At 33.3% G+C, this 16,512-nt stretch overlaps 1 protein-coding gene across 1 annotated transcript; it reads left to right on the top strand.

Moving 5' to 3' along the window:
- The first annotated feature begins 3,026 nt into the window (after positions 1 to 3,026).
- Positions 3,027 to 4,038, top strand: LOC111712929 (ephrin-B1). Its single transcript, XM_023487688.1, has one exon. The coding sequence runs from the start codon at positions 3,100 to 3,102 to the stop codon at positions 3,883 to 3,885; it is 786 nt and encodes a 261-aa protein (XP_023343456.1). The 5' UTR covers positions 3,027 to 3,099; the 3' UTR covers positions 3,886 to 4,038.
- The last annotated feature ends 12,474 nt before the right edge of the window (positions 4,039 to 16,512 follow it).

The raw sequence follows: 16,512 nt of genomic DNA, 5'->3' as shown, positions 1-16,512 counted from the left end.
ATTTTGACGTTTAAAAACTTTAAAAATAATTTCAACCTTTGATGTAGGTTCCACCCTTTCAGACTTTTGTTAATAGTTTCACCCGTTGACAAATAATAATCATTTAATCCTTTGATACCTATTAAAAACTTTGCGTTAATTCTGTTGAAACAATTGATAGTAATTTAAACCTTGATAATGCTTTTATTTTCACTTACAATGTGACAATGGTTTAAACCTTTGACAATGATCTAAACCTTTGATTCAAGTTTAAACCTTTGATAAAAGCTTAAACCTTTGATAAAAGCTTAAACCTTTGACAGCGGTTTAAACCTTTAATATAAGTTTAAACCTTTGATACTGTTTTAAACTTTTCTTACCGGTTTAGACCTTTAATAGCAACTTAATCTTTTGCAATGTTTTAAACCTTTACATCTTTGATACAAGAATAACGCTTTGATAACAGGTTAAACCTTTGATACTAGCTTTAACCAAAGAAAAAATTTAGATTTATAACGGTTTATCTTTTTAAGAACAGTTGATTCATTTGAAAACAGTTTAAACCTGGAATAACGTTGTGATGTTTGTAAACTGTATAACGCTTTGACAACATTTTCAAAAAATGTATGAGGGCTAAGGCATGCAACGCAAATCCTGTCGCTTAATTCTGGTTTTTTTTTAAATTGAGTTTTGCCATTTTTATCTATAAATACAGGCTGTTTGGTTTTAAACTATAAACTGGACTATGTCTTTGTGCACATTAGACTAAATGAAATATGCAGACTGACACAACTGCAAACTATAGACTGGACTATGTCTGTGTGCACATTGGACAAGATAAAATATGCAGACAGACACAACTGCGAACTATAGACTGGATTATGTCTGAGTGCAAATGAGACGGACACAACCGCAAACAATAGACTAGAATATGTCTGTTACTATACAGGACAAGATAAAATACACACAGACAGACACAACTGCAAACTTTAGACTGGACTATGTCTGTGTGTATATTAGACGGACACAACTTCAAATTAAAGACTGGACTATGTTTGTGTTCACATTGGACAAGATAAAATATGCAGGCGGACACAACTGCAAACTATAATAGACTGGACTATGTCTGTGTGCACATTGGACAAGATAAAATATGCAGACGGACACAACTGCAAAACCGTTTTATACAAGCAGAAAACAGGGTTTATAGGCTACCAGGGCACTTTATGGGTTCACTGTAATATCAGTTAATAGCAAACTCAAGAAAATAATAACGGGGAGGGATAAAAGGGAAGTAAAAAGGGTAAAAGAGGAAGAAAAAAGTGGAAGAAAAGGGGAAGAAAGGGGTTAAAAGAGGAAGAAACGGGGAAGAAAGGGGGACAGAGAGGAAAAAATGGGGAAGAAAGGGGGTAAAAGAGGAAAAAGGGGAAGAAAGGGGGTAAAAGAGAAGGAAAAGGGTGAATGAAAGAATTAAAAAAGGAGATGAGCAACGAGAAAGGGGCCAAAGTGGGTAAAAGTGTAGGAAAAGGGGTGTAGAGAAAAAAGAAAAAAGGATTGAGGTTATATAAGGTTGGAATAGGGAGTGAGTGGGATCGGTTTAGGGAAGGGTTAAGTGACCTAAGAATCTATGTTTAGGATTAAAGGGTTGGAATGAAGATTGAAAGATACCCCTGTAAATAAATCCTGTGCTGAAAGAATTAGCATTGAGATTGAGTTTTCAACCTAAAGATATTCCGTGTTGAGGAATGATATTGAAGAACTGAATTAAGTCTGAGGTTTAATTAAAGCTAAGCTTCATTAAGCATTTTATTGAATAGTTAGAGTAAATCTTTATCTTTTACAAATATCTTTTTGAGGTACATATTGAAAGATTGATCAGGGGCGTATACATGAATTTGTCAGGGTGGGGGGGCTTAATCTTAGTTTACTCTTGTACATGCAGGATCAAAGCACCCATAGCCCCCTTTCCTGCATACGCCCCTGGGTGTGATGCAAGTATTCATAGTAAATCTTTTCTAAACTTAAATTGTCATTAATCAGTTTGATTAGACGTCGTCAATTTAACATGACGAACCTTAACTTACAGTGAAAACCAGAAAACTCTGGAATAAAAAGACGGCTTTTAGACTAAAGTAATGTACATGAACCATGGTAATTGTGCAGTGTAAACAGACTCATTTTGCTAAATAAAATATCTAATGAATTATTTAATAAGTAACTAGTAAAACATTTGCTATGTTACAGCATCAACAAATACAGCTAATTTTTTGCTTTAATATTGTTTTCCTATTCCACAGTTTTCTGGTGCTTACTGTATGTAATTTAATTTTAAAGTTTAATAAGTTCTGATGTATAGATGCTTATACTTATCTATTTCTTAATTTCTTGATTCAAGTAAGTATTCTATTTATTCAAAATCGTGTCTTTAATTGTCTATTGTTTTTATGCTTTTTTTTACAGCATATTCCATATTATTAATAAACTTTTAGTTGAATTTTAACCATATTTTTAGTGAAAACTATCAGTTTCTTGCTACCTCCCCCCCCCTCCTCTTCTTAATTTCCTTTTACCCCCCTCCCCTGGTCAGTTCCGAGATGTGTCGCTGTCCTTAATGTTCTCAAGTTGAACCCCGGGGGTTCTGAAGGATCCAATTTTGACTTTTTGGCAAAATATTTCTTGGTCCTGAAGTGGGTTGGACCCCAGAGGGTCAGATTGTCGGGGGCTCTCACAAAACCCAATCTAAACACGGGCGCAGAGTTAGATTAGCGGTAACCCATCCCAACCAGGCCGCATGATTAGATAAAAAATAACATTTTAGAACAGAAACAGAATTGGGATGAAATATTTTCCGTTTTAATTTTAGATTTCTTTTTCTTAGATTTATTTTTCTTAGATTTATTTTATAAAACTGAATTTGTGTGTATTTTTAAAATAGAAAATAAGATAATCAAATAGAAATTAAGTTGAAATTTGAAAATTATCGTAAAGATAGGATTTTAAGTATCTTGAAAAGTACAAGACTGTACAAGTCTGGGNGGGGGTGGGAATAGCAGGCACCCTCTCCCGCATTCCTTCTTCAGTCTTGTTTTGACCATCGCGTAGAGTAGACCTACACACAGTATGCTCCCTGTGATATTACTAGCTCTCACACTCTGTGGAGCTAAAGGAAGTAAAGTTAGAAATATTTACTGGAATATAACAACAGCAGGAGATTCCCCTGTACCTAGAACTGTACTAGTCAACGAGGGAAACCTACCAACCGAATATGACCAGGTTAACCTCATCTGCCCGGTGTACAAACCGGGCACACCGGTCACAGAGCAGCATATCATCTACAGTGTGGAGAAGGATGAATTTGACTCATGTCGTGTCACGAGTCCTAGACCTAGGATAGTTGCTGTGTGTAATCAGCCGCAAACCTTTATGTACTTCACCATTACGTTCAGGAGCTTCACCCCCACCCCAGGAGGGCTGGAGTTCAGGCCAGGCAGGGATTACTACTTCATCTCTACCTCCAATACCAAGGATATTCATCGAAGGGTCGGAGGCTGGTGTGCCTCTCATAATATGAAAATGATCTTTAGGGTTGCGGAGAATAGAAAAACGGAGGAAACCTCTCCAACTCCCAAACCCCGACAGATCCCTACTCCAGCAGCATTCTGGAGTAAATACTGGGACTCCAGGGTACCCGGAGAAGAGGAGAACTATATTCATACCCGTTCCTTCCATCAAACCGCCGAGGATACATACTTTAAGGATGAGAACCTCATCTATCATCCTCGGAGGATGGATAAATCAGTGGATATAACTATTACAGCAAGTGCTCTTAGTTCGGGTTCAACTCAGTTCTCTAGGTTTACAGTTCTAAACATAGTGTTCCTATCAGCGCTTATATCTCTGTTCTAAAAGCGGAGAGATTTAATGAACATTTGCAACCTGAACCCTCAGCGCCCTGTAATCAGATAGCGTCGTATTCATTCTGTTCCACAAACCATTAAACCTTGTACATTATCTGTATATAAATCTGAATTGCAAGAAATACAAGAATTCTAAATTTAATTGAACCTAATTATTCTTAGTAAAGCAGAGTAGAGAAACAGAGCTGGGAGAATATTAAGCTTTCACGGCAAATTTAATTACTTAAACAGAAAGAGATAGATGGATATTTTAGTTTATTTCACTTTTAATAAGGCTGTTGTGTGTTTCATGTGGGCTATGATGGTTTAAATTGTTAGCAGTGGTGTGTACTGATTGTAAGCTGTGGTGTGTGTTTGTTTTAAGCTGTGGTGTGTGTTTGTTGTAAGCTGTGATGTGTGTTAGTTTATGTTTTGGTGTTTTGTTTGTTGTATGTTGTGATATGTGTTGTGAGCTGTGTTGTAAACTGTGTTGTGTGTTTGTTGTAAGCTGTGGTATGTGATTTCTTGTTAGCGATGGGGTGTGTTTGTTGTGATTTGTGGTGTTTTTGTTTGGGACTATAAAATAAAGTAAAATTACTGTAGATGAATTTCAGAATTTTTTCATGCTTTTGGAAAATAGCAAAATCGCAACGCTTAATTCGATCAGTAAAACTCCTACGTATATAATGGAAGTTTGATCTTGTAAAATATGAAATTATGCGATCTTAGTGATATCTTTGCAAGGAAATGCATGCATATTGCATATTAAAAGTAGTATATGGAGAAAATGCTCATGTATGAAGTATGTTTATTGTTTATAAGTGTGAAATGTATTTTAGGCAATAGTGTAGTGGTATTTGTGGTAATGATGGCTAAGTACGATCATATGGATCGATAGGATAAAGGATATGAATGGATGTGATAAAGGATATGGATGGATGTCATAAAGGATATGGATGGATGTGATAAAGGATATGGATGGATGTGATAAAAAATATGGATGAATGTGATAAAGGATATGGATGGATGAGATAAAGGATATGGATGTGATAAAGGATATGGATATTTGTTATTATAAAGGATATGAATAGAAGTGATAAAGGATATGGATGGATGTGATAAAGAATATGAATGAATGTGATAAAGGATATGGATGGATAGGATAAAGGATATGGATGGATGTAATAAAGGATATCAATGGATGTGATAAAGGATATGGATGGATGTGATAAAAGATATGAATTGATGTGATAAAGGATATGGATGGATGTGATATATGGATGGATGTGATAAAAGATATGGATGGATGTGATAAAGGATATGGATGGATGTGATAAAAGATATGGATGGATAGAATAAAGGATATGGATGGATGTGATAACAGATATGGATAGGATAAAGGATATGGATGGATGTGATAAAGGATATGGATGGATGTGATAAAGGATATGGATGGATAGGATAAAGGATATGGATGTATGTGATAAAAGATATGAATGGATGTGATAAAAGATATGTATAAAAGATCCTGTATAAAGGATCTTGTATAAAGGATCTTGTATATAGGATCTTGTATAAAGAATGATCCTATATAAAGGATCTTCCATAAAGGATCCTGTATAAGGGATCCTGTATAGAGGATCCTGTATAAGAGGGGATGAACCTATGTCCAAGGTATGTTGACTGAACCCTGATTTTAGCTGAAGTATTAGAATGGATTGATGAATAAATCTGCCTAGAACTGTACAATGGGTCTCCTGATAATATAAACAATAAGGCACTGTGTAATGCCGCCTTTAGCTCCGGGTGTACCCTAGAACTGACACATGCCAATCATATTCCTAGTGTGTGCTAGACCTGGAGTAGGGATTAACATGAAGATTATGGTTCCGGAGGCAAATATCCACTCATTAGCATACTTCAACATAGAGTTCAACTATAGAGCGATGATGTGTGTAGTACTCTCACCATTTTGTTATGTACAAAGCGATAACGTGTATGGTACTCACACCATTTTGTTATGTACAACGCGATTGCGTGTATGGTACTCTCTCGATTTTGTTATGTACAACACAATGAAGTACCAGTATCACCTTGGACTAGCCTGCCTACTTTTGTTGCAGAAAAGGTGCTTGGACAACAACATACTGGGTACGCTAGACGATTACTACTTTATTTATAAAGATGTACTTTTATAACTCAATGTGCTGAGTTTTAAAGTATTTGCTGCAAAAACTCCTGAACATCAAAACAAATAAACAATTTACTTTGTAAAAAGCAAATGATGACAATTCGCGAAAATCTAAATAAACATTTTTCAAATTCTCGCGAAAGGTTGAGAATGACTTTCAATAACCGCGGACCATGGGTTTCAAGAAACCCTTTACAGACATGATAAAGAGAATTAGGATCGTAAAAGACTCAACACTTTTATAAATAAATTTTAAAACTATTTAGTAGAAAGCGGAGAAAAGGTGGGTAGTGAAGTTATAAATTAATAGAATTAGAGAGTTATTTTTATTGAAAAGATTGAAAACAAAAATTGTTTTAAAAATGTTGGTTTAAAAATTTGAAATGTAATTTGATTCTTGTAGAATATGAATTTAGTTAAACAACATTTAGTTATTTCATAATTCTTAAATATGTTTCGAATTATGATTTGAAATGATAGTAATATACATACATATATATATAGGTATGTAGCTATATAGCTATTATCAAAGATAGCTATTGAAGATATTGTCAACGTAATGTTAAGAGAAGCTAGAAGAACGACAATTTCTTATGAATTATTGATCAGATAAAGATTTCAAAGTCTACCGTTGTGATACAGGGTCACTAGATATTACGCTTACAGTCCCTTTAATACTGCGGAAGGAGATATATCAGTAAGAAATATATGATTATAGTAAAAAGTATAATAGTTCTATAATATGATAGTTTAAGGTTGGGAGAAGAAAATATATCATGGTATCCTTAGATTATATTTGCATATAATTATGCATATTATCATCAAACCTCAAGGTATCTTTAAAAATATGGTGAGTTCCAATAAACATGAGAACTGAGTGACAATGATTAGCAGTTGTTATCAACCTGTTAAATGATTAGCAGTTGTTAACAACCTGTTAAATAATTTTAAAACAGAATATTTTTTTTGTATTTTTCCTTATATTCACCATCCCGTGCAATTGTAAACTTGTTATTTTTCTTTGCCAAATTATTAAATAAACTATTAAAAGACTAATTACAAGGGAGTAGACTTAATTCAACCTTAAAATCGTAAATTCAGGTTTATAGTTTCATCCTATGTGGGTAACCATGTATTGCAGGTAGCTTGTAGGTATCTAACCCTACCCAGAGTAGGTACTTGGTCTCAAGTTGTACCTAGAGTAGATACTTCAGACCCTGGTAAGTGTAAACATGAACCCGGAGTTAGGTTTAAACAAATATCAGAACTAAGTAAACTCAAGTCATAGTTAAAGATGGGCAATATATGCATGATTTTGATTTGGGTTTTCACGTCAAACTAAAGTAAATTGTACTTCAGATTGAAATATCAGATGTTTTCAATCATAACTCGTATTGAGAATAAGACAAATGTTTTTAATTTCTGATATATTTCTTATATATTTCTGATATATTACCGGATATTTTACCGGATATATTACCGGATATATTACCGGATATATTACCGGATATATTACCGGATATATGACCGGATATATTACCGGATAAATTTGATATTGTCATACTTACACATAGAATCAAAACTAGAGGAGTTATTAGTTCACAAAGTTGGACCAGTAATGTCGTATTCATTTATACATTTGTATTTATATAGTTTGCAGTGTTTTAAACATTCAAGGTTGTTTCACTTTTAAAAAAGCTTTTCTACCATTCTAACTGTAGTTTATGTATAGCAAAAGTTAAAACAGTGGTTAAATAGTTTTGATAAATCAACTTTAAATTAAAATTTCCCTCAATGAAGATCAGTTTAAAGGGACTGTAAGCGTAATTTCAAGTGATCCTCCATGCAAAGATGGTGATGCCCGATTAACAACGGTACCCTTGAAAGGGTTTGATCAAGTATTAAAAAGATATGCATGTTTTTGTTCCTTTAAACAGTTTCCTTAATTTGCTGTCTCTCTCTGTGAAAGAGATTTGCGCATTTCTTGCTTATAAGAGACAATTGGGGAAATTCAAAGAACTTATCGAGTCCGAAAAACGACGGTATCTTCCACATTTTGACCAGATTAAGGTTTCAAGGGTACTGTTGTAAATCGGGCATTGCAATCTTTGCATGGAGGGTCACTTGTATTTACGCTTACTGTCCCTTTAATTTTTGCAAAATATTTGCAATTCTATTTTTGCAACCTGGGGAGGTTGCGAGATTTATATCCCAACCCCTAGATATATTTCTTCAGCTAATGATTATCTAGTCAGGTCCAATTATAATAGTATTTGTAAAACGCCAGATTATATAACATGCAGGGAGCTAAAGGAAAGAAGGTTAAATCTGTGCAGAATTACTGATAAGACTTTGTAACCACGTAGCTCCTCTAGTTTTGATTTTGCGCACAAGTATAACAATATGTGTTTGGTTATTTACAAGAAATTCCAAACATAGAGATGTACATAGTCTAATCAAGTAAATATACCTCGAGCTCATCTTTGTGTAGAGTAGAACAGAGCAAATACACTCTTCACACAAAGAAACGAAGACAGTATCCAAATCAGTGTTTATTCTAAATACAGTAAAAAAACTATTACATTACATATAAATAAAAGATAAAATCAATCACAAATAAAATATAGATCTGCACATTGACGGACAAAGAGAGAAAACAATCATTTAGACATCTTTATAGGCCTGTCCCGAGGAAAAGGAATCCTAGCAGAAGTTATTTCGAATTATATACCGTTCAGATTCTCATATAAAACCCATCTATATCGTAACCCTATATTAATCATACCTCAAGTATCTCTACAATATCAGACAGTTATTTAATTTCTCCGGAGCTAGGAAAGGACTGTTTATATCAATTTATTATATCTCTCATGGAAAGGGTTAACCCTTAGGTTCAGAGTCTGGAGATAGGTTCTTTATTATCATTTACTCTTTCTCCTTAACATGGGAGAATTCATTACTCCAGGGTATGTTTAAGTCTGAATCCGGAACCATAACTCACGAAACATTGAAATCTAGCATATAATACTTCAAATAAGGGTCACAGAAAAATTGTATAATTCCCTTTAAGCTTTTATCCTTTCCACGAGCCGGTGTTATTTCTTTATTGAATATTGACACATGATAGCTCAACACATTGTTAGGTTTCAATCTTGACCTTGCTAAACACTATGCTCACTGTAAGGACCCATATTTATTTTCAAATGGTCAATTCAGTTTTACAATGGGGGAATGCGCGCAAATTCAAATTCTTATCTGAACCTAGGGCAGAGGGAAGAAATTCAGATTATAGGGTTCCAGTCCTTCATTTCTTCAGAGATACAGACAGTAATGCACTGGCTTGGATTTACAGGCAGTCCCCAGGCACTAGCCAGTTACAAGGCACACGCCATACACCGCATGCAGGCAGGCATGCAAAGGGCATGAAGCCAAGGTATTTTGAAAACATTTAGATCAAAAATGTTAAAAGTTTAAAGGTTTATAAAAAAAAATATCAATGTAGATACTTATTTATTTTAAAACGTATGAATTTTGATTTACTGTTAAAACTCTATTTAGTAAATCTTTGAATTTGAAGGAATTGCAAATTCTTGCAATGATAAAATAATAGATTAAGTGACGTTAGCTTAGTTTAACTCATTTATCTAAAATAGACTTTAATAAAATCTGTTTTCTCGTTTTCAAATCACGTCTGCTGTTGAAATAATCAAGTTCTAGGAAAAAGCTGTAAAGTGTTACACTAATCATTGGAATCCATCCCATTTCAAACTTTATTGCAAATTTAAAGAATGTATTTTTAAAAATTACGTCTGCAGTCCCTTTAAAGGGATATCCAATGTTATTATAGGTGACCCTTCATTAGTTTTCTTATCTTTTTGGTTTAACAATTTTACAATTTTTACTGTAGAAATCCACAATTTGTTTCTGGATAAAGCTTCAGGTTTTTAGCTTTTATTTTTAATGTTTAATGGGTTCTTGGATATCTTTAAGGCAAATTTATTTAACTACTAGAATTATGATTTATGACAAAAAAAATCATTTTGAAAAATTTCTACAATAGAATTGGAATTTTTTTAGCATTATCTTCATTTATATGTACGTTTCCTACTTTTTATATCGGTTGAAAAGGGATATAATAAATTTTATAAAATAGTTAAAAGTTTTAAAATAGCATTATATATAAAGGAATATCGAAGGATTTTACTTTAAAATTAGGTTTACAGGGCTTTATTCTGAATCAAGTATCTAACTCTCAAATAAACCGATGTTAACGTGAAATGTTTAGATAGTTCTTTAACATGTTTGATAGTGAATTTACGGTCAAAAGTTGGAATTCTATATTATTCAAAAGTTTAATTTTATGAAATTATATAAATTTTTGAACAAGAATTTCCAGTCCCCGGGGCTGGGGTGATGTACCAAGGGTTGTAAAACATGTATATTATATTCATTACATGAGAATGTGGGCAATTGGGTCTATATAGTAGAGAATGCGAGAAGGTAGAGAGAAGGTAGATGTCGATTTGGAATTTAACAATCAGAATTTACACATAAATTAGACTGGAATGGGAGAGGGTATAACACTGTCCAGGAATCTGAGGGGGGTTACCCCCCCACCCCCTCTCATTCCCCTTTTCATTAACTCCAGTTCCACTAAATCATTCCTATCTACTGTATTTTTGTTCTTGTTACTTCTCCATATTTTTTCGTTTTTATATAAATTAAAATTGCAATTTTAGAATTTTATAAAAATCTGTTGTTGCAATTTCAAGTGAGCCTCCATTTAAAGAGGGCCATGCTGGATTTACTAAGGTACCCTTAATATCCTTATCTTATCAATAATGTGGAAGATATTGTCGTTTTAGCTTGACAAGTGTTTAATTCTCATAATTCCTGCATTGTTTCTATTGTCATAAATCCACCAATAATTTTAACAAAAAAGCACCGCTGTTGAAAATTACGAATTTTTCAAAAAGAACTCGTGGGCATCTCATTCGTTTTTGATTAGACGCATCTTTTAAGGAAATTGTATACTTCACTTCCTGTTATTTAATTCTAAAACGATTAATTATATAAGAAACAAATAATGGAAAAATTAAACCCAAGGAATTAAGTTTTTGCCACAAACTCAAATATTCTAATCCTGTATTTTTACAACGTGATTTTGTAAACCTTTGATTTTTTAAACTCATACCTTTTGATCTAATAGAATTCACAGTTTGAAATATTAAAAGTCTACGGCATCGAGTTTCAAGATGAAGGGATAAAAAAAATCGGAGTTTACTGCAAAAAAATGGCAACTATCATAAGAATATGTAAATAAAACAAATAGAGAAATAAATGAAATGGAACTTATAAATCTAACAGTCAGAAAACATTTGAACGTGAGAACGACTGAAGGAAAATACCAAACCTAAAATCTCATATTGCAGGGGGGGGGGGAGGGTTGTATTTCTAAAATATATTTGAAATATTGTTTACCAAATACATCCATAGAAGGGTGTTACAACATATACCAGCTGCATCTAATAACTGTATCAGATATCAGATTATTTTCTAAACCTAAGATATTGCCAGGTAGACTCAGCAAACATACATTATATCATTATATGTAGAAGCTAAATTAGTTTTCATTGTCATCACAAAAAACATTTTCTCCGTACGCATTATATAAAAAAAAGTTTACGGATTTAAAAATATTTTTCGTAAATTTTCAAAATTTTATAAAATTTTTTTTTTGTAGGTAACTTTTTTAAATTCTGATCATTCAAAAAAACCTTTCCTTTGCGATGTCCCACAAAAAAATTAGACAGGATTGGTTTAGTAGTTTATACGTTTATTGTTACAAACACCCTGACATACAAGCAAAGTATATAGATCTATAGATATACAGAGCAATATTAACAGAAGGGGAGAGGTTATATTGTAATTAAATTAGTTTTTAAGTATGTGTAAATAAAAGTTTTATTTATTTGTACAACATTTTTTTTTTGGTTTGGTGTGGTGTGTTGAAAAAGATTGAACACTTAAGGTTTAATCATGCATTGATACATTGTTCAAACTCCTTCAAATATTTAATCTCTTGTAATCACTGCACAAACTATAACACAGAATATAAAGGTACATTACTTGCACAACCTTGTAACCTCGTTGATCCTCTAGTTTTGCTTTTACTCACAAGTATAAAAAAATAAAATTATTTGGTTACATATTAGAAATTCAAAACATTTGTATTGTTCTCAACAGCTCTTCAATAAGAGGAGTTGTGTTTAAGAAAATATAAGATTTCATCCTCACATACAATTAATTTACTTAAGTTTGGCGTAAAATATAATACTAACTGAAGGGCCCGACGTTGCACGTGGAAATTTTTTTTTTTTTAATTTCGATTTTGTTTAGCCTATAACACCCCCGGCCACCCATGAGTGTCCACAAAATATTTCACCCTATTCGGTCCAGCCGTTTGGCCGGCTATGGGCAACATATATATATATATATCCGAATGTCTTGTTTTATTATATAGATCTGAGATCTTGAGTTTAAAATCTGTTGTTTAATGGAGCTCCCTGTACAGATAACTTGTATCAGAACCTAACTGATATCTCTCTTATGCTTCTAATGTAAATTCAAAATGAATGCTCTCCTATTGAAATATGTACCCTGATCCTACTATTGAACCATGTTCTCTGAGTCTCATATTGGACTCTCCTATGTTTCAGTGGCATGTATTTCAACCGTGTAATGAAAGAAGGTAGACTGGCGAAGAATTTCAATTACAGAATCCTAGAAGAAATATAGGTTTTTACAAATATCTAAACCTAAAGATAGATAGATAGATATATATATAGATAGATAGATAGATATATAGATAGATAGATAGATAGATATATAGATAGATATATATATAGATAGATAGATATATAGATAGATAGATATCATTGAAAACACAACAATCTTTTTATAACATTTTATTCATAAACATAAAGATAGATTGGTAGATAGATAGAAAGATAGATAGATAGATAGATAGATAGATAGATAGATAGATAGATAGATAGATAGATAGATAGATAGATATATGGATAGATAGATAGAGGTGAGCAGAGAATAGAAGACTATAAGAAGTGTAGATAGATATTTGGATAGACAGGATAGACAAGATATCTATCTGTTTATAAAGATGATATATCAACTCCTTTCAGGACAATGGAGGTGCAGTGTTAGAATTCAACGGTCTGATTCATTTCATGTACAGGGTTACCCACAAAGGATGAGACTGTAAAGACGACCTGCAACTCTTTAAATATGACGATCTCCAGGTTAAATTCCATATTCTGCCTTGAACACAGTACTTGAATGTCTTATTTAATGATGAGCCAAAAAAAGAGTGATAGTGAATCATAAATGTTAGGTAACAGAAACTATATATTTCGTACAGTCGTCTTGGAAGTCTCATTCTTTGAGGGAAACCATGTACTATAGATATATGGGAGGCAGAGTGGGATTCCTGTTGTGTGCTAGTCGCAGCGCTCGGCCCAGAAAGTGTCATAACTAAACCTAACCCGTGGCCGCAGTGCTCGGCCCCCTAGCCTGTCCTAGCCCCATCCAGAAACTGTCTTAACCTAACCTAACCCTAAATAAATACTAATTTAATTATTTTTCTGGATCTACAAAATTCGGTCCCCCTCTCCCTGTTTTGGAATTTTACGGGACATTGCACACAACAGGAATCCCACTCTACCTATATGTGAAGGGAAGTTTCGCTTTTTAGAATGACTTTGATCGTTTCCTTATCGAAGAAAATAAAATTGTGTCGAACCCCATGTTTAATGGCGATCGTTTCATAAAAGCAAAACTTTATAATTTAAAAGTTCCAACTTGATTTGTATGAGATTTCATTACCAATAATAACATTAAATGTTAAAACTTTACCTGCTCGCGATTTAAAAGATTCAGGAAAATACGACTCAGATCCAATGCTGCCGTTGAGTCTGATTTACGGCTTAGGCTTTTAGATTTAAGTTGCATCTAATTTTCCACAGAGTTGAGTTTATAAAACCGGTTTAATATTGTATTTGGTAGATTTTTATGGTTGGAATTGGCGCATTCCGGGATTTGATGAGAACAAGATTCAACATTGAGCCTTATTCTCCACTAAAACCAACCAAGGTCCGTTTTATTTTCATTGGGCCTATAATCTAGAGTTTGCGCGAACGAAACGTTTCGCGAAAACCGTAGGTATTCATTCTGTATTTTGTTCTTTTTTAAAGAAATTTCGCAAAAAAATTGCATTTTATTTAATTTCGAAATTTCGCAAAGATTCGCTTTCTTTTTTTGCGAAATTTTTGCATTATTTTTTCGTGAAATTTTCGCATTTCTTATTAAGCGAAAATTTCGCATTTTTTCGCGAAACAGACTGAAGCGAAATTTCGTGAAAAAGCGAAAATTTTCGCCTTTTTTGCGAGCGAAAGAAATACGAAAAAAGCGAAAATTTTCGTGAAACGATTTTTCCTATTCGCTACAAACCCTAAGTTTACAGGGTACCGTTGTAAATCCATTGCCATCTTTGCATAGAGGGTCATTTGAAATTACGCTTACAGTTCCTTTAAGAGCTAAACTTTTGGGATTTTATAACAGTGTGCACTAGTTTAGCTCAAGGGCGATCAACTTTAGTTTCTACCACATTCAAAGGGTAAAGTTGGGAAGTTAAGTTGTGAAAATGGGAGTAGGAAAATAATTTGCATCAAATGTATTGGAGGAACGGGGGATGGAAGGAGTTGAAAGGGAAAGGAAGTGCATACACCCTAACTTGTGAAAAGGGGCGTAGTAGAAAAATTAGCATGTTCAGAGAAGGGGGGGGAGGACAGTCCAAAAATGTTATGGATATTAAAAGAGAAGGAGAAGAAGAAGAAAGGAAGGGAGAGGAAGCGGGAGGGGCAAAATGTTAAAGTTATGAGAATGTGCTTAGAAGATAAAAGAATTGAGTCATCGTCACAAACTCAAATGTTCTACTCCCTGTATGTTTGCAACCTTAAGGCGTAAACCTTTGATATTTCGAACTACTCGTAAGATTATTTGATCCAACAGTATTCATAGTTAGAAATATCTCAGGTCTACGAAAGAATTTTAAAATCAGAGTTTGTTGCAAAGACTCAATTCCTTTCCAAGAAGGAAGGAGGGTGGTGGGAGAGAAGGGGGTTCCATAAACTAACTCCTATATAATGTACGCCATAAACTAAGCTCCTATATACAGAAATTAAACTCCTAAATACTGTACTCCATAATCTAACCTATTATATATATAAACTAAGCTTTTTTTTACCGTACTCCATAAAATAAGCTCCTATATAATGTACTCCATGAAACTAAGTTTCTATATAATGTACTCCATAATCTAAACTCCTATATAATGTACTCCATAAACTAAGCTCCTATATAATGGACTCCACAAACTTAACTCCTATATAATATACTCCACAAATTAAACTCCTAAATGCTGTACTCCATAATCTAAGCTTTTATATAACATACTCAATAAACTAATTTTATGTCCTCCATGAACTAAGTTCATATATAATGTATTCAATAAATTTACCTCCTTTATAATGAACTCCATAAACTAAGCTCCTATATNAATGTACTCCATAAAGTAAACTCCTGTATAATATACACCATAAAATAGCTCATATATGTATAGTAAACTTCTATATAATGTACTCCATAAAGTTTATTCGCCTATATAATACACTCCAAAAGTAAACTCCTGTATAATATACACCATAAAATAGCTTCTATACAATGTACTCATTAAAATAAACTCATATATAATAAAATAGCTCATATATAGTAAACTTCTATATAATGTACTACATAAAGTAAACTCGCCTGTATAATACACTCCAATAAATAGTTCCTATACAATGTTCTCTATAAAATAGCTCTTATACATTGTACTCCCTGTGTTCTAGCCTAGTGTAGCCTAGAGGCTCGTACCTCTCATTAATTGAAAGGAATGAGTTGCATTCGTTTATTAATTAGTTCTGCTTTGAACACCCTTAAGGTGGGTATTTGTACCAGAGAAAGGTGTGAGGTTTGGTTTGGCACTAATCACTGCAGAACGTTTTGTCTGACCGTTTATCTACAGGTGTATGTAAGTCAAGTTTTGTCTTGTCTGATAAAGTAGATTTTTTTTGTGGAACTGATTACCCAACTCAAACTAAAATTTTCTAATCCTTATATTTTGCAAACTGATGATGGTGTAAACCTTTGATTTGATCTCGCAAAATTCAGAACATTAGGTTGCAAAAAGTATATGGATTAAAAAGAATTCATGGCGAGGATTCAGTTTCTTTGCGTTTAAAATTTTTATCAACGTGTTTCAATGATTCCGCCTTACAGGGAGTGGTCATTAACGTGTATATGGGTTTTATGTAGATAAAAGTGATT

This window comes from Eurytemora carolleeae, unplaced genomic scaffold (genome assembly GCF_000591075.1).
Source record: "Eurytemora carolleeae unplaced genomic scaffold, Eaff_2.0 scaffold669, whole genome shotgun sequence".
NCBI classification, from domain to species: Eukaryota; Metazoa; Arthropoda; class Copepoda; order Calanoida; family Temoridae; genus Eurytemora; species Eurytemora carolleeae.
This window is presented reverse-complemented; position numbering and strand designations above follow the sequence as displayed.